The sequence below is a fragment of the Bombus vosnesenskii genome, unplaced genomic scaffold, assembly GCF_011952255.1.
Source record: "Bombus vosnesenskii isolate JDL3184/JDL3185 unplaced genomic scaffold, Bvos_JDL3184-5_v1.1 scf7180000013273, whole genome shotgun sequence".
Lineage (NCBI taxonomy): Eukaryota > Metazoa > Arthropoda > Insecta > Hymenoptera > Apidae > Bombus > Bombus vosnesenskii.
In genome coordinates, this window is record NW_022882931.1 from 2139655 (window position 1) to 2165671 (window position 26017).

At 38.2% G+C, this 26017-nt stretch overlaps 1 protein-coding gene across 5 annotated transcripts in view; it reads left to right on the plus strand.

Moving 5' to 3' along the window:
• The first annotated feature begins 9669 nt into the window (after nt 1-9669).
• The window catches only part of LOC117231797 (basement membrane-specific heparan sulfate proteoglycan core protein-like), a 175292-nt gene continuing 158944 nt past the window's right edge, over nt 9670-26017 (plus strand). For 4 of the 5 annotated variants that reach the window (XM_033490582.1, XM_033490583.1, XM_033490586.1 and 1 more), the window contains exon 1: nt 18783-18841. In XM_033490582.1, the coding sequence (XP_033346473.1) occupies nt 18814-18841 (28 nt within the window). In that variant the 5' untranslated portion in view covers nt 18783-18813. Of the gene's footprint in view, nt 11543-18782; nt 18842-26017 lie in introns of those variants that run through there. The other variant, XM_033490584.1, reaches the window with a different exon arrangement.

Genomic DNA, 26017 nt, shown 5'->3' on the forward strand with positions numbered 1-26017 from the left:
AAATGTACACAAAGGCATAGAAATTATGTAAAGTGGAGCAGCCATAATAATATTTAGAGGACGAACGAAAGTTTTATTTAAAATACCTTTATTCAGAAGTATGTAGGCTCTTGCTCATTTTCAATAAAATATAATTTAGTTAGAAATTATAAATAGGAAGAGACAACGCGATTTCATTTTTTATCAGAAATACCGTGACAAGATCAAATTTATTTTGATTTGATCAAGAAATTTTTGCTTCAAATTGTCATTATACTCGTATATTGTTAAAAATTCAAATCTAAGTGTTTTGATACTTATCGACGACCGTTATTTTAGTTATTTATGTATATAAGTTATTTTCATGAAAACGTGAGTTTGCATAAATATCCATAGCATAGTGATAATTATTCAAAAAAAAAAAAAAAACGATCGACGAAGTCTCGGTTGATTCTATTTTGCCTATTCATGATGGACCTAAATATCGCGAAAAAGGATGTTCGCGCGGGAATACAAAGGTTTGAAAGTATGCGCGATCGGAAACGCGATATACGAGGCAACGGTATCGCCAGAAAAGAATCAGGTGTCGAGGGATCGAGGATTTTCGGGGAAAGCAGTTTACGTCACTCCAGTGCAGAGCCATTTCAGACTTTCACGTTGGCCGGCATCAGATAAGCCAATCGGAAAACAAACTTTTCGGCAGTATCGTAGCGGCGCGCACTTCTCCGCTTTTTCTTCCAGCCAAACCAGCCAGCTTTCGTTATATCGCCGAGAGAAATCTCAAAACGACCTCGCCGTATCTCCAGTACTCCTAATAACTTCCGGTTTCTTTAATTGAATTTGATCAAGTGCCGCTCTTCTAAAACTCACCCCTATACTACTCGTAAACCTACCATTTGTACTGATCTCTCCAGCCATTCGCCATTTTATTTAACGATATCGTGTTCTTGGAAGATATTTAACGCGTCCAAAGACGAATGTACATGTTTCAGGAAGATGATATCAAATTTTAGTAGTATATAGCGCTCATTAAAATTAGCAAGATGTTTCGAAATAATAATTTTCATCTGTTAAGTATAGCGGTAGTAAAGCAATATATCTATTCAAATACGTGTTTTTACTGTGTTTCGAATATTTTCATGAATAATAGTGAAAAATAGCTGTACTAATACAGTAATACAATATTACAATATTACAGGGATACAGTGTTTCAGTAATACAGTATTTTAGTATTATAGTCACACAGGAATATAGTATTATCTACTCAGAAATGTTATATGGTAAGAAAACAACAATTGGTCGTGCACAATTTTCCACGCGATTACATGGATAACAGTATGTTCCCTCTTGAAATGTTATTCTTCTAAATCTATAGAGTATCTGCTATTCTTCTGTCTGGATTCTCGTCAACTTCTTCTAGAATTCTTTCTCCTTCGAGCTCTTCCGAATTCTTCTAAAAATACGAACTGATTTCGATCGTGCACAATCTGAAAAATTACCTTTTAGTATTCCAGAATCTTTTAATTGTTAATACTGAAAACATTACTGGTCGGTTATTCGCGATAAAGATTCGAAAAAGCTATTCTAGACGATAAAGTCTCGTATTCTGTTATAGGCTGACAGCTGAAAACATCCTAATGTCTCTAATCGAAAACCAATGATATTTGGACTCGTGTTTATCGAGATCTTTTTACTTGTTATTTTGGCACCAACTTGCTGACGCAGCCTACATGCACAGATCTTTTTACGCAAGCATTCCAGTATATCTCATATCGTAAACGCTGATAGATCGTAAACCTTGCGTTTATAGCGATTTTCATCGTTGTCCCCATCCAGTTTTCGCGATTTTTTATTCGGTAAGAAGATTCTACTCTCCTCGAAGACCCGCTCTACTTTCTTAGCCACGGAAAATTACACGGAGTTTTCCATCGTTTTCGTTCGGGACGTTTATCGAAGTCGTGGGACTAAAAGAAGTCGGAGATAAAGTCGACGATGCCTGAAGAAACTGCTATGAATACAAGCCTAAGTCAACAATTTATCACCAAGTTCGCTCTACGTTCCACTGCGAAAATACCATCGTGTCCCGCGAGAAACTATTGACCGGGATATTTGCCGCTGAAAATCGCGCGGGACGCTCCCGGAAGGATCAGCGCTTTTCAATGGTATCCGAATAAAAATTCAGCACTTTTCGTGGACGTCTCGATTCGATAGTCGTCCAAGGATGGAACGAGAGTTTTACAAACTGAAACTGCTATTTTTGGACGGTGCTTTTCGGGGACAAAAGATACTCGGTTCAGCGGCAGGATTAATGACTCGGTCGGTTCGTCACGCGTCAGGCTATCAGCTGACTAACGACGCGACACAGGAAACGTAAGAAGAGAATACATACTTACCTTTCACCTTTCGTTACCAGACTCTGACATTCTAGAATCTCTCTAAACTATGGTTCGCGTAATTTCCGATGTAGGATTACACGGTTCTAAGAGTTAGTACAGAATAGAATATGAATATCGAATTTTATTTCTACACTTTTTTTTTTTTAACAGTAGGTCGGTCGTACGATTGTGCATTTTTTATTTCGTATTTAATGTAAATCAATTTACATGCTGTTTTCATTTCTTTTCCTTTTAATTTTTATTTCTTGCCAATAGTTACGTATCAGACGTGCGTCTAGGGCAAGTAAAATCAAGCTCTGCTTTTGCACAGATTCCACAAGCGCGATATAAAAGAAGGTCTGTGGCGATATTCTTCAAAAATAAGGCGCGTCTGACGTTATTGAGATGCAGCGCGGAGGATAACTTTTTCCCGGAGAAAGGTGCGAGTTCACGGCGAGAATGTATAGAAAGAAGTTTCGTTCGGTTCCTTCGGGTCATATAAAACTTACCGCAACCACGCCCTTGAGTCTTTCACTTGGTTCGGATAAATATCCTTCCTGTTACCGGGGAAAATGAACTTTTGATCGCGCCGGAGTAATCACTCCGAAAGTGATCGCGTTTAAGAATGGTCTATTGTGTCGCAACAAAACCTCCTACTCCTCCTCTCCTCCTCTTTTTCCCACATAGAAACGTCAATTCGAACCAGAGATTAAATAAAGTTTCCATCATCCCTTAACTTAAACGGAACCGTGAAAAGTTCTTCTCCTGTCCCTTCGGATAGAAATTCAGAGCGTTGGTCTCCTCTGCTTGAGCCAACAAGAGGAGATGAGACGGAAGGTTACATAGGTTACTCATGGTTACGTAATCTCCGGCGTAAATCCGGACACGTTGCACTGAGCAGTAACTTCCGGTTTCGGTGGTGCCGCAGCCGCACACCAATTTGGACTCGTGCTACTGTGCATAAGTGATCCAACGATCGGATAAGTACACAAACTTGTCACTTATTGTGTAACTACGTTCTGTCAAGTAGTTTGTTACGATTTCCCCTTGCACGTCTCATCACGGTATCGTGTACTTTCTTCCTCGCTGATACGCCGGCACAAATCTCTCTCTTTTCGTTTCTCCCGCTTTCCATGTCCTCTTACCGTTTCGCTGCACTGGTGGAAGAAGACTCGTATCGTACAGTTACAAGGCTGCCCCTAAATCCTTCCGAGTGAACGGTGCCACCGTGAAGAACATACAGAAGCAACTTCTCTCCCTCACCGGTTCGTTCAACATGCTCGCTAAAGGGGGGCGAAAGCAGTATCTATCTACCTCTAGCTCGGTACCAGGCTGCCTGTGCAGCTTTCGAGATTTATTTATCGCGCGGCTCGGACCCTTGTCCCCTTCGACTATTCCTTATGGACCCCAGAAGCACTCCTTTCCACGGTTTTACCTCGGACGGTAGTTCGCCTACATCAAGTTCAAGTGATAAACTCGCGAACCATCCCATCGAGTACCCATAATAGTTGGTACGAAAAATGAATGAATGGAGAATTCGCTGTGTTTCCTTTTTCTTTCTCTTCTTTTTTCTCTTTTTCTTTTTTTTCTCTTAAAATATTCCATTCGTAGAAAGGTTTCGAAACCTAGTGCTAAGGTTTCTGCATGACGTGTCACGATTATAAATTACAATCGACGCTTATCCAAACGTCCAGAAGGTAGAAACGAGTTTCCAGATACTTTTCCTTTACCAGTCTCCGAAGGAAAAGATCGGTGAGTACAATACGTATGAGGCCAGTATAATACATCGAATCGGGACGAAATGCCTTTTCACAAGTTCTTTTGAGCTTTCAAAGCTCGGAACAATATCTGACTTGAGATTGGGGTCGCGGGAAGTCCCTCGGGTAAGAAGTGTTATCTACGTTTCCCCAAGCCCGAAACGAGACGCCCCGTCGACCACCATTCAACCCACCTTCAACCCCTTTTGCCGACCAAGCACTTACCCCTCCATTTTAATCACTACTTCTGATAGTCTCGTCGATTGGATCAGAGACCTTCTCGTACACTTGGTGTGCCTCTTCGATTTTCAAACGCTAAGCCATTCTAGTACGATCGCTACAGCTCGACTTTTAAGATCGTTCTACCGTTTCTTTTTTATCGTTGCTTTGTTCATTAAAAACGATCTCGAGCGAGACGAATATCCGGCACTAGATGATTGTCTTACATTTTCTCTGGGTACTGTAAAACATCAAGCGATTACAATGGCTTAAGGAAATCTGCTTGTCGTCAGAGTTAATTAAACTTCTGTACCCTGGACAATAGGTTTATTATACGTACATACAACTGTTATACTCCTCTTCGGGGAGTATTCAACGTATAACAACATTGTTACCTGCGAGTATAGCTTTCTTGGTACTCAAGACGGCGTTGTTTCATTTAAGATGGAACTTGGGACAACGATCGTGGGACGTACACTCTCTGATGAAACGTAGCAACGAAACGTATGACATTCATTAGGAAATATATAATTTAATTGAAATTATTCGCCTGTGGACCGGAGCCCATTCTGTACGTACGAAACTACTATACAAATAACAGATACGTTTACTTCGCACGAAGCAATTTTAAAATCGAATGATCCACTCCATGTTACTAAAGTTGTCATTTCGTCTACTGTTTTGCAAGTGTCTACAAGTATTCGAGTATTTTCGTGAGCAACTGTATGTTTGAATATCTTCAATAACAATATAGAAAGTATTAAATTTTGTTAGATACTATAGAAAATATTGCTCTTGTTATTTTTACGTTCCAATTATACGAACAGTTCTGTTCTTCGCTACACGTTGAATCATGTATTATCTAACTTTTATCACGATCGAATAGGGATATTGGCTGAAGAAAAAAATGTCAATTATACGAATGATGTTGACACATCGAAATACATTTAGATTTTGCAACGAGGTGAGAACATCGAAGTTCGGGAGGCGCGTTCGTTTGAGAGTTTCTGAATGTTGGATATTAATAAGCAACGATAGGAAGTTCGTTGCTCCGTTTAGGGTAAACGTATCCATAGAAGCGCTTCGCAACCGAACCTGTGAAAAGACCCTAAAGACCGTACTCCCGACCCGCTATTAAACCCTCGATCGTTCAAGTGCTAATTATTCGCTTGAGTCTAATGATGCCAATTAAAATTTTCCTGCGATGCCTTCGACCGGCGGGGAATTTCGCCTTGTTAGTTTCCTTCTTTTCCTCGCCTGGAACAACACTTCACCCAGAAACAATTACTTCCTCGAATTTATCATTTTTCTTCCTTTCTTCTGAATCTGCCTTATTAATTTCAACCACCACCTTCTATTTTTTCTGGTTCCTAGGAAATCTAAGTTCGCTATTTACAGTGTCATGGGTAGTAAACTAACTAAGTAATTCTATATATGTTTCTGTATTAATTAATAAAACAGCTCTTCATCTACATAGACCGTACTAATCTTACACTGAAATCTTGTCACACTTTATCTTAAATAAAAGGCGTAATTAACACATTAACTAATTTCAGTGATAATCATAATTAACATTTTATTTTGAATAGCATTGTATAGAGTATAGGGTAGAATGACTGTGGAAGATAATGAAACGGTGTTGGTTATTGTTATTGAAATTCTGTAAATGTAATATCATAGTGTGTATCTAAAGGTGCGTGAATGTACCTGCTGCCACGAATATATTATGTACAGTTTAGGGGTACGAGCAGGGCAATGGTGTCGACGTGGAGTAAAGGGTACAAGGAGGTGGAAGGGGCGGATTTGGTGATGTAGCAGCCTGAGATGTAACCGCAAGCTATGCATGGAATGTTCCTGCTCAAGTCGGTAGGTAGGGGGGTGCGAAAAGGGGTGGTTTGATCCCGGGCAGTGCCATCTTAATTAATTTCCTCTCAATCTAGATTCGCGCCGTCGAAGGATGCTCGCACGATGCGCTGTACAATCGTGCATACAATATTCTCTTGTACGGTCCTGGGCATGCATTCTAATTAGAGCTCAAGCAAATGGCGGCGTAACGGATCCACTTTCCTTCCAGTTTAAGACAGTACTCATCGATCTTGCATTATTTGTTAATAGAGAATTGTCGCAACGTCGAACGAAAATAATATAGTTTCAAGCCCTGACGCATTGAAATTACAAGGCAATAATTAGAAATTTAGAATTTATATTTTATTTACATATTAATAAATTTAGTAGAGGAATTTGTGTCATGAAGATAGTGAATTCTTGTCATAAGGATAATGCATCCTTCTCATAAGATTTTGTGTAATTTTAAATTTCATTCCTGTAACGTGTTATACTAAGGTTTATATATGAATTGTGAACCAAAAGTTTGGAATCACAATATGTTCCATAGATCCGAAGAATTTAAAAAGGGATGTCAATTTAGAATTCTGTCGTCTCAGGAAAATTCTGTAACCAAAAATGTATCGTAGTCGGAAGAAGTTCAATTCAGATTATATTAACGATAAAATCGCAAGGAAATTCAGTATAGGTATAACTATGAAAGTAATTTCAAACATTTAGCCAGTAAATTTATTTATTATAACATTTTTTATTTAAATTTAACACATTTGATTGTCTCACTCTTGTAACAATCTACATACCCACATGTATATGAGAAATGGTAATTTTAACGAATTTTCAAGGATCCATTACTAACACATCTGTTAGCAAGATGCAAGAAAATCAAATTTAAAGACAATGATGTTCGAAAATTGAAATTACTGTTTGAATCGTGAAATGGAAGGAAGAGAACCATAGGAGGAAAAAGAAACAAGGAAGGTCCTTAATAAGAAACGTCTCTAAACGACCATCTTGTACAAATCGGATTGGGCCCGAATGGTTAGAACGGATGACTAGTCGGCCAATTGTCCCTCCGAAGTGGAAGTGCTGATATCCAGTCTTCAGTTGGGACGAGTACAGGTCAGATGGTCATCCGGAGATGTTATATTTTCCTGTAAGCCTGCCTGACCCTGACAATAAGAATTAATCGACAGCTCTTTTCTTCTATTCTCAAGGTTCATCGCCATTGTGCTTGCGAATCTAACAAATAATTTCCTCGTAACGTTTCTCCCTTGCGATCATTCCTCGAGCCGTAAAATCTTTGATCGAACGAAATCGTAATACGTAGAACCGTCGTAATTCATTGAATTCGCGATAACTTTGATCGTCACTCGACGTACATTATTTATTTCCTCTATGCGAAAATTTTACAATCTTCTACCGCTGGACTTTTATTACTTCGATAACAATTGCACCTTTCTCTCTATTTTATTTGAAAAGTGAGAGAGTGTCTTAACCACGGCAAGGGAGACGTAGCATAGTGTGAAAATTGATGTCTTTTAGTATAACGTCGTATAAAGTGTAATTCTTCGAACGAAAGAACGGACAGAGACGAATGGATGTAGGTCAGTGTCCTCGTTATTGTGACCGGTCTCGCCCCTCTATTTTTTCGATTCTCTTTTCTTGCTTTTGGCTTTTTTTAACCCCGACCCAAGTAGAACAATAACTATCACCGTCGAAAACGACAATCGTTATTTCGTTGGTTCTCGCTCCGTTTCCACTAGACAACCTTTTCCTCGTCGTCATGGTCCCATCGTTCTGCAGTTGCACCTGCTGGCATCGCGTATTAACTAACTTTGTTTCGCGGAATACAGTCGCAATACTCCGATATAACGAATATTTAGCGGTAGACGATAAAACATCGTGCCATATATTCGTGTCTATCACTTCTGACCCGAGAAAAAAAAAACGAAAATGTGATGAGAAAACACGAGGGGGGACGAATGTAAATGTTTTCGCAAATTAATCGCAAATACGCGGTGTTGATTGTTTTTAAAGTACATTGTGTTTACTGAATACCGATTGTTCAACAAACAAATGCAGAAGCATTCAATATTATTCGGGACTTATGGAGTCCAGAAAATTATTATTTGTACCGGTTTCGGTTGTTTATATCCGACCATTGTTCGATCCGTTAATTATTCAGAATATCGTGAATTTATTATGTACACGGTACACGATATTGTTATAACTTTATGACGGGAAAATAGGAGTAGAGAGAGTTCGCTGCTCTCATACGTTTTAGAGATAGTAAGCTATTGAGTTAACTATCTTCGCCCATGGGATCAAGCAGCGGCACGTTAGGGGAAGTTATAAGTCTTTAAACTTTAATTTTAAGTTGAACTCCCCGGCGGAAAGTTAGTTTAGTTCCAGCTTACTTATACTTTTGCGGCCGAGTTTTGAAACCTTAAGAACCTTCAAGATTTTACAATAAACTTCGAATGGTTTATACCCACAGCACTGAGAACGCAAAAGTACAGTGAAACATATGTAGCGCACTTTACGTATGCTTTTACAACGCTTACTTGTGTCGTGTTATGTTTCGTTCTGCCTTCGTTTTATCATAGCGAAGATTACGAGTCGAGTTATTCTAAATGAAAATTCTATGGTGTTCAATTAGGTAATTAATTTGGAATTATTAGGTAATTAACAAATTGATAAACGTACAGCTTCTAAAGAGTATTTAATATTTCTTCGTCAAATCGATCCTGATTAATTAAGCTAATCATTTATACAAGCTGATTATCGTGTTTATCACAACGATTGCTGGTCGGCCATTGAAACTATTATTATATTAACTTTCGACAAAATCTGCTTGTAAAATATTCGAATTCAGAGACTCGTTAATAGAGTGCGGACATTCGTACGAGCTCGTATTTCGACGGAGTAAATAAATAAATTTATGAATACGATCAAGTATTGTAAATGGCAGCTGGTATTTAAATTTATACGAATCATACATATGCGAATTATTATATAGTATTTTTGCACGAATATCCTCAATTAGTTCTATCGTTTGTCTTCTAAACGATACCATTCAATAATTCGTCGTCGATAAGCTTTCGCAAAACCAACAAACAGCAGTCCTGTTCGATATTTATTTCTTTTAATTTTTTTACGACGCGTTTATAACCAAACTTTATCTCACAAATTTGATTCTTTTAACTTGTAGATTGTGCTCTTACATTTCAGCCGGGAAACTAGGAAACGATACGTGCAATTGATAGTTAATAATCTTCCATAATATTGGTTTCTTCAAATTGAGTTCTTCGAATTCAAAATTGAGTACTTCTTTCGATATAAATAATATTAGAAAAAAAGATTAGTGTAGGGTGATGTATGTGGTATCTCCGCCACTGTTACCACCCCGTGGCCGATAAGGGTGGTGGACACGGCATAGTGGGGCGCGGGGGTGACGATTCCGCTTTGGCCCGAGTCGCGGCGACGCTAGCGCCGCGCCGGAGGCTCCAGTCCGAGCCCAGCATCACTCGTGGTGGTTTCGCGCGCGCATCCCCCGCCAAGGTGCGACTACTTTTCGAGGAAAGGGAAAGAGATTCCGTCCTGGCGATTCCGCCACGCTTCCAACCCCTTTTTCACGCGACACCCCGAAACACGCCGCGAAACAATCGACCGACTGTGTCATCAAAAAGACGAGCAAAATACGAGAAGAAAAGAAAAGAAGAGGGAAAGAAATCGCAGCGCATTGTTTCCGACGTGCTATGATCACCAGACGAAAGAAGGATCCAGCGAACGTGAGTGGACACCGTGAAGCAGCACGATCGTCGAACATGTGAAGAAGATGGAAAAATCAGCGGCAAAAGGATACGAATCCTCGAGGAGGAATATAAAGTCAAAACTACGGGAGAAAATATTTGCGTTCTCGAGGGAATCAACGAAACGTGTTGAAGAAAAAACGCGAGTGATTGTTTTCGAGACTCGAATGCGGTCAATTGCCACGACTTTGTAAACACAAGTATCAACGCGGGTTTTGTTTATCCCTCGTTCATTGGTGAGTCTTCTAGCCATTCGTGTTCAGTGGCCTGGAATCGAGAAATCTCTGGAATCTTCGTGTTTATTCTCGCTCACGTTCCGTAAAGTAGCGCCTAGTAAGTGGAAACAGTCGCTGAGATACAGACAAAGAGAGCCAGAGGACAAGGGACATTGGCAAAAATCGTTCCACAGGACGCGCATCCTCGTGCGTGATTTTACTCGTCGTTTCTCCAAGTGTGTGCGCGTGTTTCTTATCGAACTGTTCGTCTTAATGGAAGCCAGTACGATCTTAGCCGCGTAGTTGGACGGACCGACGAATCGTTGGTCGTTGAATATTCACCGTGGACGAGGGTGGACGATCCACGAGCGGAAAGTTCTCACCTCGCATCGTCGCTTATAATCACGTTATGAATGCACGACACGCCGTTCCGGCTTCGTAGCGGCGCATCATGCTCGGCTGCTTGAATGTGCCAGTGCAAGTGCGAGATCCGTGGTATCGACCCGTCGATCGCCGATAAATAAATCGGGCCCCGTGTTTCGCGTAACGTGTTCCGCGGAAGGTGATAAAGGGGAGAAACATATAGAGGAAGGAGAGAAATTTTGCGTCAGAGTGAGAGAGCAAAAGTATCGAGGGAAGAAAAGAGGAACGAAATTAAAGTGCGCGCGGGTTGGTTACTGGGGCGCGAATGATTTGTAGGTCGGATATTTCGAAAATTGCGATCGCCAGCTGTCGGAGGAAATGTTTCACCGAATGATGGCCAGATCGGTAGATCGATCGGCAATCGAAAGTTTTCCTTCCTTGTAAGCCCCTACTACCCTGTACTTTCTTCCCTTTTGTGTCTCCACCAGTTTCTACCTTAAGCTTTCTGCGAATTGCGAGCGTAATTACAAGTGCCGCGGCTGAGAAATATTACAGGTTTCGTCTTTCCATGGAATAAGAATAACAGTGTCGCTGCAAATCCCTTCGAGGTTGCTCGATCGAATATTCTTCGCGTAATCGTATGTCGTTATTCGTTCGGTCACGCGATAGAATGGCTAGTAGCTGGTGAAGCTCGAAAAATTTATCCTGAAAGCTTGTGAAAGTGCGTGCGTATTATTATTAGAACGGTTTTCTACCAAGTGACGAACGTACATAGAGAAAGGTGTTGGAGGGCCGATCGAGGATTTCGGAGTGTGTAACCACGGAGTTTCTGTCGTTCCACAAGTTCCATTCGCAATCGTGACGCTTGATTTCGTAGCATTGTCCGGCTCCCTGCACGCGGTCCAGTGCATCAAAGGCGAGGATCGCTTTCGTGTACACGGCAACGAACCAACAAAGGAAATACGATTTATTTAGAGGTGAGCTTCCAATCACAATGCGATCGTCTTTCTCTACTTTCTTTTTTTAATCACGTACACATCGAGGGGAATTATCCTTTTTACAATTTTCATTGAAATTTGATAAAACACTATCCGATATTCTGCTAACTTTATACGCTGAATTTCGTGGCAGTATCAACGGTTAGGTTTCAGGTCACGTGAAACGAACTTCCGACATTGTCTCGTAGCTGCGCACTTCGTTTCGGTGCGTCTGTTCGCGATGCAGCAAGTTTTGTTAGTCGAATCTTCCGAGAGCAAGTGTTCTAACTAGGTTGAATTAGGGTTTAATAACTTGCGAGCTAGAGCTTGGTGGCCGGGGGAGGATTTAACTGAAAGAGTAATTAAAACGCGTCCTCGAGTTTCATCTAGATTAACGCGTAAAAATATTATAGAACGATGAGGAGTAGTTTCAGCTGAAGTAGAATATTCGAGGGTGAAATATTGTTTCGAATGTAATAGATTTCGATGATCGAGGGAAGTCGAGTGGTAGGGAGAGGAACAAACTTCTCTGAGATCTTTATTAAAATTTCAGTCGGTCTTCTTTCCCGATAAAGTTTACCGATACTCTAACTGGCATTAGGTCCTCGAAGGTTGCTTTTCACGGGACGTTATTAGTTTTCTCAGACAATGCCCCGTTAAATTTATTCCCACCACGCCGCGGGTTCGGATACTTTGATACTTTAATCATCTTTCCTCGCATGCACCATCACGATTTATAAGTTCTAATCTCCGTAAGTGAGAATGAAACGAAAAGGACATTAAACTTTGCCCTTTCGCCTCGCCAGACTTTAATCTAGGTTTAACAAAGGCAAACGATATTTAAAAGAGGATAAAAGACACGAGAATAGGATATCGTTGGGTGATATATCCCATGTTAAACAAAAGTATAGAATGAACAGGGAAAGCTGTTGGTGAAACGTTTGACAAATATTTACGAACCGTTCGCATGAGGAAATCGCGTCGACATCATCTACAAAATTTATCGAAACAGTAACTTCGTGCTTGGCCAAGAATGCAGAGAGCGTGCCACCGAGTGTCTCTGTCGTAAAATGTTTACGATATTTTACGAACGTGGACCGACGTTCGAATCGAACGACTAAACAGCAGATAATTTTGTTATCCAATCGATTCGAAAGATTTCTGTCGTGTTAAACGACAATAGAATATATGAAACTTCGTTCGAATGCAATCATAGATAGTTTTAATGGGCAATTTGTCTTCTTTTTACCGCGTCGAGTAATTGCCTCGCAAGAATTTAATGGCATTTCCAGCTTACTTCTTCTATGAAATCGTAACGAATGGTCAAGAGAAAGGTTAATCCCTCGAATCGAAATCGTGGATTAATTTCTCATGAAAGAACGTTGACTTTGCAACTGGGAAATAGTCCATGCAGCGTACTTAATCCGTCCTCGTTGCTCGCTTATTATCACTGTTACGCGAAAAATTCATGGAAATAAACGCGCGTGCTCGATTAAGCGAATCCAATCAAATTCAATACCGTCCTGCGAGAAATCTGATCATTTTTTAATATCATTCCATTCGCCGCATTTCGCCCGTTCTCCAATGGCAACAGCAGCAGGCGGTGCCGCTTACACGCACTGTCAAGCGATATTTTTCGAAAACAACTGCCGCTGCTACGGTAAACAGGATTTTAGTTTCAATTTATTTAATAATCCCTTCGAAAACACAATTACTCGTTCGCGTTTCCGCTATATTTCTCGGATAATTTTCGAAACAGTCGTTCGATCACCACAGTGAAGTGGAAATAAATTTCCTAACTGATAATGAATACCGACAAATAATCCCTTTTACATGGAATTATTCTTGTTACGCGGACTATTCGAGTGGAATTCGGTACTCGTTTGAAGGAATACTCAATGCCCTATTAAAACTACTAAGCCACACGTTCCACCAGCTTTTCGTTCATTACGCGTTTATTGCTTTTCTAACGCTATACACCGTCTTATACTATTCTCACGCTACATACACTACCATCCATAAGTATTCGTATACTTCCATGTTATCGCAATTACTTGAAATAAAACTGTTTGAGCTGATTTTGACATCTAATCTTATTTAATATAATTGCTAGATATCAATGAAAAGAGTAGTTAATATTAATTGGTAGAAATAAAAAGAACAATGATTGAACAATGAATGAAAGTTGATCCTGCAATAGATATCTCAATTCATTGATTTTAAGTATCTCCAAATTACATTTATTCAGATTGAAATAAATATTTCTACAAATTTGTATAGATTTTGTAGAGTGTTAATTCATTCATTATAAATATAGAGTTAGATGCACTCATCTTAAATTAAAATTTAATACATTTGATCGCAGTAGGAAGTAAAAATTTAATAGCAGAGGGAATTTGTAAATAAGACAAATATATACATTTTTTTGATCAAATTCCACCAAGTGTCCAGATCCTTATGGACAGTTGGTGGTGTATGTATAGTCGGGAGATTTCTCAAAAAGATGGAAAAGCAAAAATGTTATCGAAATTCTGACAGTCGATGTAAAACGAAATTGCTCGCTTTTCGAAAATCGAAGCTTCGAAACGAGCAGAATTGACGCGTGTGGGTGGTTGGGGGACGGAGAATCGAGTATAATGGGTGAATCTAGCGCGAAACTCAAATGATTGATGGAAGAACGAAGGGGCGTGCAACGTGAACAGGGCGCGAGGAAACAGTTCGACGAACAAAAGGGTTGAGAGGAAGTAGTTATGCTTGTGTACCGAGCATGGTCGACACCTGGGATGCTCGAACGCAGTTAACTCGAATGCTTCTCGTAATAGCGATAGTACTGGAAGTCATCAATCGAATATTCCCGTTTAGTGACTTCTCTTGTCTTTCCTGCTGACAGGTATTTGTCATACGTTCGACTTGTCTCGAGAAATTTCCAGCTTATTCCATCGCTGTCAGCGTCGAGTTTCTTCCTCTGTATTTTTCATGAAATTCGGAATTAAAGCTGCTATTTAGTACTAATGCAACGGAAAATGTAATTAGAATCTCTAAAAGATGAATATATCTCTCTGCAAAAGCGTAATGTCAGTCTAATTTAGAAAGCTTTTACTACTTGAACTATCAAAGGAGACAAGGCTACTAATTTGTAGCTTTTCATAGGAATTTTATAGATTTGCAACAGAGTATTTTTGAGGGCTTGTGAAATGTAAATTCGTTTTGGTAAAATATGAATATGAATACAAGCTTGTTCTCATCAGTTTATACATCGCGTATTGGAGCAATTAGAGGAACATTTTCTATGTCATTTTCACTTTTATGTCAATTGCTTATGTTTCTGTTTTTTTTTCTTTTTTTTTTTTTTGCTTTTTCTTGATGATTTTCCTGAAGTCAATTTTTATTATACCGTCGTATGAACGAATCTATGAAGTTGTCCGTAATGGTCTTCAGCACTGTATAATATAAAAAGGAAAACAAGCTTTTATTTATATACTTCATGAATACTCAAGTAACTTAATCTTTACAAATCTCTAGAAATTTATTGCTATATTTTTTCATATATCCTGCCATTTTCATTTGTCCGATACAAGCTTCATACTTCTATTGTTCAGTGGTTCGAATGTTAATCTGAATTTACAGGTTTTATATCGCTGCCATTTGCGTGATAGAGACACGTATCACCGAGAGAATGCTGGAAAATCCAAATCATGATCGTGTTCCATAAAAGTTTGTCGCATTCTCACGAATTTATTTTTCTTCCCAATTCCCGAGAAACGTTCTTAAAAGTTTTCACTCGTGATCTTGATATATTCCCGCGTTAAATTCGAATCGTACCGCGTTTTCAGCGCGCGTCTGACTTGGCAATTATTCTATTTCGAGATCCAGTCGCGGCCGCATCAGATAAAACGTATCTTCGCTAGTGATCTAGAAACGAACCAACGATATCAACGTGGAATAATTTTCCCACGTAATAAATTCATGATATCGCGGCTATTTGTATCAATAACGATGCGTCATAATATATCACGGATCGCGATCCTCCGTTAGGACATCGCTGATAAGGCATCTTACGCTACATTCCAATAGTGTGCACCTTTACACCCAGTTTCAATTAACTTTGCATACCGATTGAATTATTGCCTATAATATCTAGAATTCGAATGTTTATGCAAATTCAAGCTTGTTCGGATATAAAATATAAAAAAATATAACCTAGAGAGAAATTTATTTTATTCTTCGTGTATTGTAACAGATGCTTTGGATATTTTGTATGTTTTGTATATTATGTGAATTTTAAACACTTTAGTATGTTAACAAATTAAAGTATGTTTCTAAATTTTTGTTTTGTAATCGATATTATAAAACTTGATCTATATATTGATTTATTGTCACACGTTCTGGAGCTTCGTCATGAAGTATGTAACACAAAGATTCTTAACGTTTTAAGAAAATGTTGGTGCATACAATTGAAACAATGAATCATATACAGGGTGGTTGGTAACTAGTGGTACAAGCGGAAAGAGATTCCACGCGAAAAAGGAAGTCGAAAATATAGAATAAAAAATTTTCGTTTGAGGCTTTGTTTTCGAGAAAATCGACTTTGAATTTTCGCTCGGTACGCGTGCGGTACGTTATAACGGATCTCACTGTAGATCGTTGTCTCGATGGAAAAATTAAAAAAAAAAAGAAAAAATTAAAAAAAAATGTTTATTCTATATTTTCGACTTCTTTTTTCGCGTAGGATCACCCCCTTTCCGCTTGTAGCACCAGTTACCAACCACCCTGTATATCTCTTATGTTTTTCTGTAATTTAAAAAATTGTCTTGCTATAGAAAAATATAATTATATCAGCAATGGACGAAAGAATGTGGCGTTAAAAATACCAGAATATTATTTTGTTTTCTCGGAGGAAGATAAAAATATGGACAAGGTTTTTTTTATCATGAGCTTTCAGTCAACCGTGAAATATTGAAATTCTCTACATATTCCAACTCCCCTTTACACTCTGCTTAAAATAATATTACTCATTCTTTTATTAATATTAATTTGTATATATATTTTTTTTAAATATATTCAAAAACATTATATATACAATATTTATTCAATATCTTTAATTTATATTCTCCGTATTATGAATACTTTTTCATATTCATAATATCAAACATTTGTAATCATACACAGCAATACTAGTAAGTGATACGAAATTTAATGTACTTCAATTTAATTAATTGAAAGATAAATGGTGCAAATAAACACAATAGTATGCAAAAGCTTTTTCCATCTACCATATATGATGAATTATCGATGTTGAGGTAAAAAGTACAGAATAATCGCATGAGAATACTACTAAACGATACGAAATTTATTCACACCCAATACTATGCAAATCATTTTTTCACCCACCGAATATAACAAATTCTCGTTGAAATAGAAAAGACAATCTTCCGATTCAAACGTGATTGGTATCTAACACGTGTAAAAAAGCAATGGATATCGAGGGTGCAAAAGCCATGGAATCGTCGTCGGAATATGTAATCCCGTTTCCGTTCAATATTCAAGAAGCCGGCTGCGCCACAAACGGGTCAAACTAATCACTCATGGGCTCACGCGGCCATAACGATTCTATACGTTTCAGAGCGAAGGCCGATTAGCAGATTTGTCATGCGACCAGGATATTCGGGGCCTCACGAATACCCCATTAGTGATCTCGGCCAGACAATAGCCCTTATGCAAAGACGGAGGCAGACTCTGCTAAGTGAACGCCGGCCTCTGATCAATGGGAATCCTATATTTCGCGGGGGGGAAACAGTACGTCATCCTGTGCAACTCTGTCCGTGACATCGTCCTTTTCACTGTGAAATGGATTAATGCACGACACGCGGGACTGATGTTACCGCGCTTGCAACAAGGGCCACGTTACAACGTGTACTATTAACGGAGCGGCACTAGACGCCACGAATTTATGGCTGTCTCGAAAAATGTTGCCGAGAGTCGTTGGTTAATTGTTCAAGGCTCGCGCGAGTGCACCTGGAATTATTTAAAACGGCCTGTTACACCCTGGTTAACGAGATTCAAGTGACACCGTCGTCGTTTTACCGGTTTACATTTTATTATTGCGAAACTATGAGTTTGTAAACAGTTGTAGGACGATGTTTTATGAGACGGGTTAGAAGTATGGTATGGTTACAGTGGCTACAGAAAGTATTTACGATCGCCATTGTATTTATTATTACGCTTAAACGTTGATTAGCTAGGCCCAGTCAGTGGGTAATACTTTCATACGACTAGAAAGATTTGATACTATAAAAACGCCCTGTTACACTTTTGTTAACGAGATTCATGCGTGATGATAGCCATTGTCGTTTCAGCGGTTTGTATTTTATTATCGCGCAGCTATGAATTTGTAAACGGTCGTAGGACGATGTTTTATGAGACTGGTTAAGAGAGTGGCGTAGTTACAGTGTCTACAAAAAGTATTTACATGGCGTTATATTTATTATTGCATTTACAGTCACGAACAAAAGTATTGGCACAGCTTGGTTTGAATCATATAGCTACAAATAAATCAAATAAAGAACATGATATATGTTCGGTTAATTTTTATATGAATAGTAGTTGTGGGATTCATATTTTTACAAGACTCTACATATTGCGTTTGAATTGTTTCCGTAACAAGGAATAATGATAAAATGTAGAGTAACGGGTATTTTTGTTGAAACAGAATATTGGCACATTTGTAATTCTGTAGTACAATATGAAGTGAAATATTTTCCATGTCGTCCTTTACTTTTTATTATTGTCTTTAAAAAGTGTCCCGAAAAAGTTATTTCTTCTGCAACATAATCCAAAGCAAACTTTAATCTTTCCTTCTGATTAATTTTACTTATTGTTGCCTTTCCCCTTGCAACTTGAGATTGGTATCATCTGGTATCTTTCAATACTTGGCTTATAGGATGAACATCTTTATTAAGGTCTTCGTTAATTGTTTGCTGAGATCTCTGAGGAAGAGGTAATGGGATCATTTGCCACAATATTAATAATATTCTTTTTCTTTTTTTGCTTGGTAAACTTCTCTGAACAATCAGATTACGAAGCATTTATTACATTATCTGTGTTAAAATCGTTTAATTACACTTTTAATGGTGAAACGACTTCTTTCCATTATATTCTCATTTACTTCTTTTACAAAATTTATTATTATTCTTTGCTATTAGTATTATTATTTACTTTGTACATCATAATGTTTTCTTTTAGAAATACGTAACTGAATAGAAAACAAATGAATGTCATTCAAACGCATTGAGCTCGCAGGTACGAAAGAATATACCAACATTCTAAAAATTCCTAGGGTAAGTTTAACCGATATTTTTGATTCAATGAAAACAACTGTTATTGTACATTTCATTATTACTCGTTGTTATGTAAACAATTAAATCGCAATATGTATAAGCTTCCGAAAATATAAACCGAATAATTACTATTTATATAAAAATTAACCGAATATTGTGTTCTTTGTTCGATTTATTTGTAGCTATATAATTAAAGCCAAACTGTGCCAATACTTTTGCTCGTGACCGTATACATCGATTAGCTAGATGCAATCATTCGGTAATACTTTCAAACGACTAGAAAAAATTGGTACTATGAAAATAAAACGTAGAGCGTAGTAAAACGTAGTAAGTGATTGTTTAGATTTGTTAATTCGTAAGATAACTCACAAGGGTTAGAATGTAATACGTTCATCGTGGATCCGATTTTCAAGTTTTTAAAATACAGTACCTTTCTTCATAAAACTTGATGTATCAGAAGTAACAAGGGGGAAACGTTATAGTGAAATCGAAGTCCAAGTCTGTTGATCCGATCATGATTAATGATACTTAGTGGTTAAAAGGGCGTATTTTAATATGGCATAGTTGGAAAGGGGAACAATCAATTTAATTCAAAGATATAAAACTTTCGGGTGATAAATCCATCAAGTTTCGTAAAAAAAAAGAACGCTAACGACATACATAATCTAATAACCAATATTTTAAACATCTATATTTTTCCAGAGAATTTAATTCCATTGATTTACTATCTTCGATGTCAATATTTTTCAAGAGAATTCCACAGACAAGCCCATTGACAGTTTTCATTAATCTATATTTAATTAACGAGATAATAGATTTTAAAATTGCTTTCATATAAAATCAGAAAATCTGACTTATCGTATCTTTCTCCTGCGTCCTCGTACGTAAAGTATTGTGTGTAAAATATTCTTCCGCAATTTCGTACCTTTGGTTATCTAAAGATTATAATCTAAAGCTATTTACTTATTTGCCATTTCATATGCACGTCGTACACAGTGAACTTTGTTTTTAGCATGCTGCGTTAATTTTTACCTCTTACGCACTTCTAGCCTCTTAGAAAGTAGTACACGTCAAAGGCTAAACCTTAAGTCACGTTTATCCCAACTTCTTACGAGAATCAGTTATATGGGCCGTAAAAAGACGAACAGCGAACAATAAAAAGGAATTCTGCTCTTCTTTTGTAATGTCTGCACGTTTTCGATGTCTTATCGTTTTATCACTGACGAAATCGTCGAAATTAGATCACGTGTCGGCACGCACATCGACTGTAGCATATTTACTAATCCGTAATATTCGGTGTTACGATGGAAAAATGCCGCTAATGGTTATCGGCTCTGATATACGGCGTAAGAGTATAATAAACCAGATATATTTGACAGGGTTACGAGCGCGCGAGGGAAGCATGGAAAATGTGTTGCATTGCGCATTTGCTACATACGCCGGCCATAGCTGCCTATATATCGTGTAAGAAATCGCGCGACTTACGCGATATAATCCTTCGACGCGCGGCAAATATCAACTAATTTAACGAATTTCACGAACGCGGTGAACGCTGAATCCCAAAACGATGAAATTTCCGCGAGATTTTTCGTGGCACACGCTGTAAATACATCAGCAGCGGAGTGCGTGCGTGTCCAAATCCGTTCGAAATAGTAGCGGCGATAAATTGAACAGAACATTGCTGCGGTTGATAGAAAAAGGTTTAAATTATCGTTTCTGTCCGTTTTCACTCCGGGGTGAAAGCTTTCCATCAACATTTGACGGTAATTGAATGTTTTAAACGAATAATATAGTGTGGTGGAAAAAATAAAACGTAAATGTTGGCTTTTAAAAAAGAATGGGGGATGTAAAATGGTAAAAGATGTAAGTGGTTATAGTAGTCAGTTCGAACATTATTTAAATAAAACGTTTAAAAAGAGAATTTCTCAGTGAACTTTTATGTAAAAAATACATAGTCACATAATTAATTGGTATGAAATTTTATCGACATTGTTTGAACATATTTTAAAAATGTTGTATGTTACTTTATTTGTGCGGGCGAATTATTTTTTTTTTTCGAATTATATTTCATTATTCAGATGTCAAATAATTTTTGTACGTTATACTTACTGAAACAATTTCTGAAATAAATTTTGATTTTATTATTTAAACATTGTCAACTGTGCTACAAATGAATCTTTTCTCAGTCCCCGATATCCAAGTTAAAAGTATATTATTCACAAGCAATTGAAATCAAAACGGTTGGGTGGGAAAATACCGTTACGCTGTAAAATAACTTGGTTTCATTATTTGTGATTGAAACATACTCAAAGTTCAACATTGAAAATTTAGATTAGTAGCGAAATACAAATTCCTTGTTATTTTGCTTGAAAGGGGAAATTTAAACTGTTCTATTCATAACTCAGGTATGTTCAATATTAAACAATATGAAAATTTTAAATTTCTACTACAAACTAAATTGTGTTTCTTGTTTTATCCGGTAGAGTTAACTAAGACTGAAAATTATTTGAAAATAATTCATTTGGTCTGTTAACAATATAATAAAGTACAGTTTTATCTTTTTAGACAATAGGCAATATTAGGTTGTCCGAAAAGTTTACGCACAATGTTTTTTTGTTTTATATCATTTTATTGAATTATGCACGAACGTAATAGTAGAAATATAACGAAATGGATCATATTAAATTCAATAAAATAATATAAAATAGAAATTGTTGTTCATCTATTATCAGCTTATGAAAGGAAAGAAACTTTTTGGACAACCTAATATTATAGCTTTAAAAGCAAAAATAAATTATTCTAGCGCTTAGCATCGTTTCCCGATAAAAACTGGTTTTTTATTTTTCTTTCTTTTCCACAAACATCGTCTGGCATTTCATCTTCTCAATTATTAGAGTTGACAGAAGAATTCTACGGTTTACATTTCTTCACGCACGCTTTGAGCTTTGTTTACTAACTATATCGTCGCCCTGTGTAAGCACATAGGAGGAACGCGAAGTTTTACAAGCATAATTAACTTCGTGCGAAGCAAACGCTAGTTGCAAGTCACCGAGGAAACAAGGTTGTACCTTTAAAAATTCGTGGTCGAAAATAAACGCCGATTCACGGGGTGATCATTAATCCACGCTTTTGAGGATGCTTTTCAATTGGTCGGCATTGTTGCACGCGAGAACGTTCTAGATTCGTTACAGCTCGTATCGAGCTGTAACGTGCCAATTAAACGTCCGGTTTCCTTGTCTATTACAAAATTTGAATTTCACTTGAACTCATCTTCCTGTGGTTCGCAATAAATATTCATAATATCGATTGCTCGTAAGTTACATGGGAAGTATTCATAGCAACGCGAGTAATATTGAGTTCTTTTGAATATCGATCGATGCGATGCGATGCGATGCAATGCGATGAACGAACGATATGTTACGTTGACAATTGGACTGATTAATTTCCATTAACGTTGCATTAATTCGTGTAATTTCGTCTCTGGGTGTTGGTGAATTTAAAAATTCACAGGATACACATGTTGATATAGAGACATTATATATACGGTAGACTTCATACAAATACGATGACATGATACAATGATGCAAAGTAGGATCCGTGTTGATTTTCAGCTTTTGCAACGAGGGGTCGCGTGTTTGCACGATCCCAAGCACGCACCCACGCACGCAATACGTCCGTTTGACACCAGCCCAAAGTGATTTACATTGTAGGTACAGCACGGAAATACAAGCAATGTATATAGCACGATATCGTGATAGCGATATTGTACGGTGACATCTCATAAATATGATGACGCGTTCATGAGATACAGTCAAGAATTAGTGACAATTGGCAAATAATTTAACGCTTTGAGCTCAAGTTTGTTTGCCTGATAATGTTCTTTTCGCGAGGCAAGTTTCTACTGAAAACTCGCGTCTTGCGTTTATATATCTCTTCTTTATTATCTCGGAGTGAACTTTGAATCACATTATCGTAGGAAGAATGTCGCAGTCTATCAAACTTACAGGATTTCTAGTTTGTGTCGATTGGTGCGATAGAATCGTTCGCAGTAGCAATCCTCTTATTGTTTTAACTGATTGAACCTCTCAGAAGACTTCACCTTTTCATTAGTTTCTTAATTTCACAGAATTAATATTCAGCTTTCAACAGATTCCGAGGTAAAGTGCAAAAAATAGTGGTTGTAAAAAAATCTGCATCGTTACTTCTTTGCACTTTTCGATTCATGAAATTGACCAATTTATGGAATTGGCCTTCTAAACTGACAATTTTCTACTTATAACATAAGAATGTCCCACAATAATCATACACTATAATTATAGGCATAATAAACACACAAATAAGCAATTAAACAACAGATTTTTCGAGATATTTTTCACGTATCAGCATTGAAAATTAGTCAATTGTAACCTTCAGTCACGAAACACTGAGGGGAATAACGACAAAACAGCGACATTCGATTTATAAATGATTTTATTTGGCCGAATAACCGGCCATACAAACGGAACAATAAACGAAACGCGCATTAGCAACAGGATAGACTTCACTTCCGCAAATTACCCCGCGTACCGTGCTCGTCGCAAATCCATCCCGATAATGGCGTCGATTGTTCCCATTTAAACAGCAATCTGCATTAAGTTCGTTGGAAGGGTGGGCGTTTCGATGCGCGGATTACGCTGTTTAAACCAGCGGCACCGTGAAATTACGAGGAAAAACGTTTTCAGGCTTGTCTTACGTATCGCCTGCTACCCTCGTATACGAATCGCAAACGAACAACCATAGAACCAGATACATTCAGAGGGATTGTAACATCGAGGGACGATTACCCTGAAAACGAACACGCCGAGAATCGACACCGACGTGTATTTTTCTGTCTGCCTGCGGAGAAGTTCACGGAAGCATGGTTCGGTTGCACGTGGTTTGTCGGAAACGCGCTGTAACCTGGCTCTCGAATTTCAACTCTTGATTCTTTTATTCGATTCAAGCCGGCATGCTGCAGTCTTTACCGACTCGTTTGTACGTCCTACGTAGTGTGCTCGTTTCTTTCTTTCTTCCTTGGAAAAGCGAGGGGGTGAAAGAGAGAGAGAGAAAGAGAGAGAAATAGGGGTGTCTGTTGAATAAGGGCTGAGACTTAACGTTACGTTAGTTTAGAAGCTATTGTCGGTAGGGGGTTGCACATGAGCGTAGCGGAGTCGTGACTTGTGCTCTTTCGCTACTTGAAAGCGGTAATACAAGGGGTGGTTACGGTTTCTGACTCGGCTGCGAGAGGTACGTGTATGAATATTTTACAAAAATGCACGCTTCAAAGAACCCAGTCATCCCCTATTCACGGTTGCTCGAATCTCCAGTGCCGCACGGCACATGCTACTACAACCGAGCTGTTTCCTTGTTTTAAAACAACCATTGTGTGTTCTTTTTGAGCGTTTTAGTCGTCCCTGGTCGCGTTCGATGCGTGTATCGTTCTTGCGGTTCGAACGAAGGTTACACGATGTTCCAGGAGGGTATAGATTGTTTCCTAATCTTATTTGAGAGTTTCTCGGTATGTAGAATTGTATTAGATACTCTAGCTCACGAAAGTATTGGAGTACGTATCCCCGGATACTTTTCTGTCTACGTTGCACGTGTCACGCGAAACATTTTGAAATTACACTAGAGCGGTAATAAGACACGACTGTCATGATTATATTGGTAAAATTTGAAACCAATTTCAAAACGTATGCAAGGATTGTAAGATATTTATTGCAAACATATAATTGAGAAAAGAATAGTATGCAGCATGGATAGTTAACGTTAAGCATACAATAAATGTTAAAGATAGTCCTACTGAATATTGAAGTTTATTAATATAATAGATAATTAAGTAAATATCTGGACATTTCTATGTATACTTTCAGATCTGTTTCATATTTCACCGATATGATCAGAATACTCAAGTCTCGTAATGAAAATGTTTCATAGAACGCACGCGATATACGATAAAAGGTGTATCTGCAAGTGTTCGAACACTTTTGTAAAAACTGTGCACGTTTTCTCTCTGACAGCTAAATGTATTTTCCTATATGCGAGGACAGGATATATTATGAGGGAGAAAGTTGTAAATGAAGATCGATAAACATTACCTGGAAGACGTACAGCGGGTCCATTCTTTCGAGGGTGAGATAAAGTTTCTGGACTTTCGATGCCGGTGGAAACTTCTAAACGTATAAACCGATAACAAAGCGATTCCTAAGAGGCGTACCACGTTGTTTGCAGCAACGTACGCCTCTAACTTTCCTTTCGAAACGAACTTCCCACTGAGACGCGACTGAAATTTCTTCCCGCGACCATCGTCAGAGAGTTTCGCGATCGTTGATTACGGGATTAAACGATCCGGTCAAACTGCCGCGTCGTTTATCATGAATTCTCTTTATCTCGAGGCTGAACTCTCGAGCAAACCTTCGCTTGGTTTTCCACCCAGGTAAACGTCGTTGAACGACGTGAGATTTATTTTCACGCGCTCTGCTTCTTCGATACGTCACACGACTTAATCGTAAATTGTTCCCGCCGCAAAGTCTTTCAACGCCAGTCAGACAGGACATTTATTTCCCCAGCTTTCCCTCTCCCTTATGCGTCATGATTTATGACCGCGGATCGGTTTCATCGATTTCTTTGCTCGCGATACCGCATTAACCAACTCTTTCCATCGTTGTTTCTCCGCCTTTCCCTTTCTTGCCGATCGGATCGTGCCGTTGTAAAATGAGATTTCACGGATCTTGCAACGAACTCGCTATTCCGAGCAGCGAAACCGACCCAATCCTACGCTTCCTTGTTTGTTCCTGACATACATCCTCCTTTGTGATTGCGCGTAGCATAGAGAGGAAAGGCTAGTATACGTGACGCGACGTGCACTGCAATCTGCTGAAAAATAATTACGTTGTGTAATCTGAATTTCAGAAGCTGTTGGGTTGTTATATTATATTTATATGAAGAATACAAAATATTTATATTAAAATTCGTTTTCTTTGTGATAAAAGATAGCTGAATGTATGAGAGAAAACAGTATATAAAGTTACTTGCGAAATTGTATTTAGATTTGTAAAGCTGCAAATTTGTAACGCACCAAGGGTATCGTGTGTGCATTTTCAAATTCCAACAGTCGTAT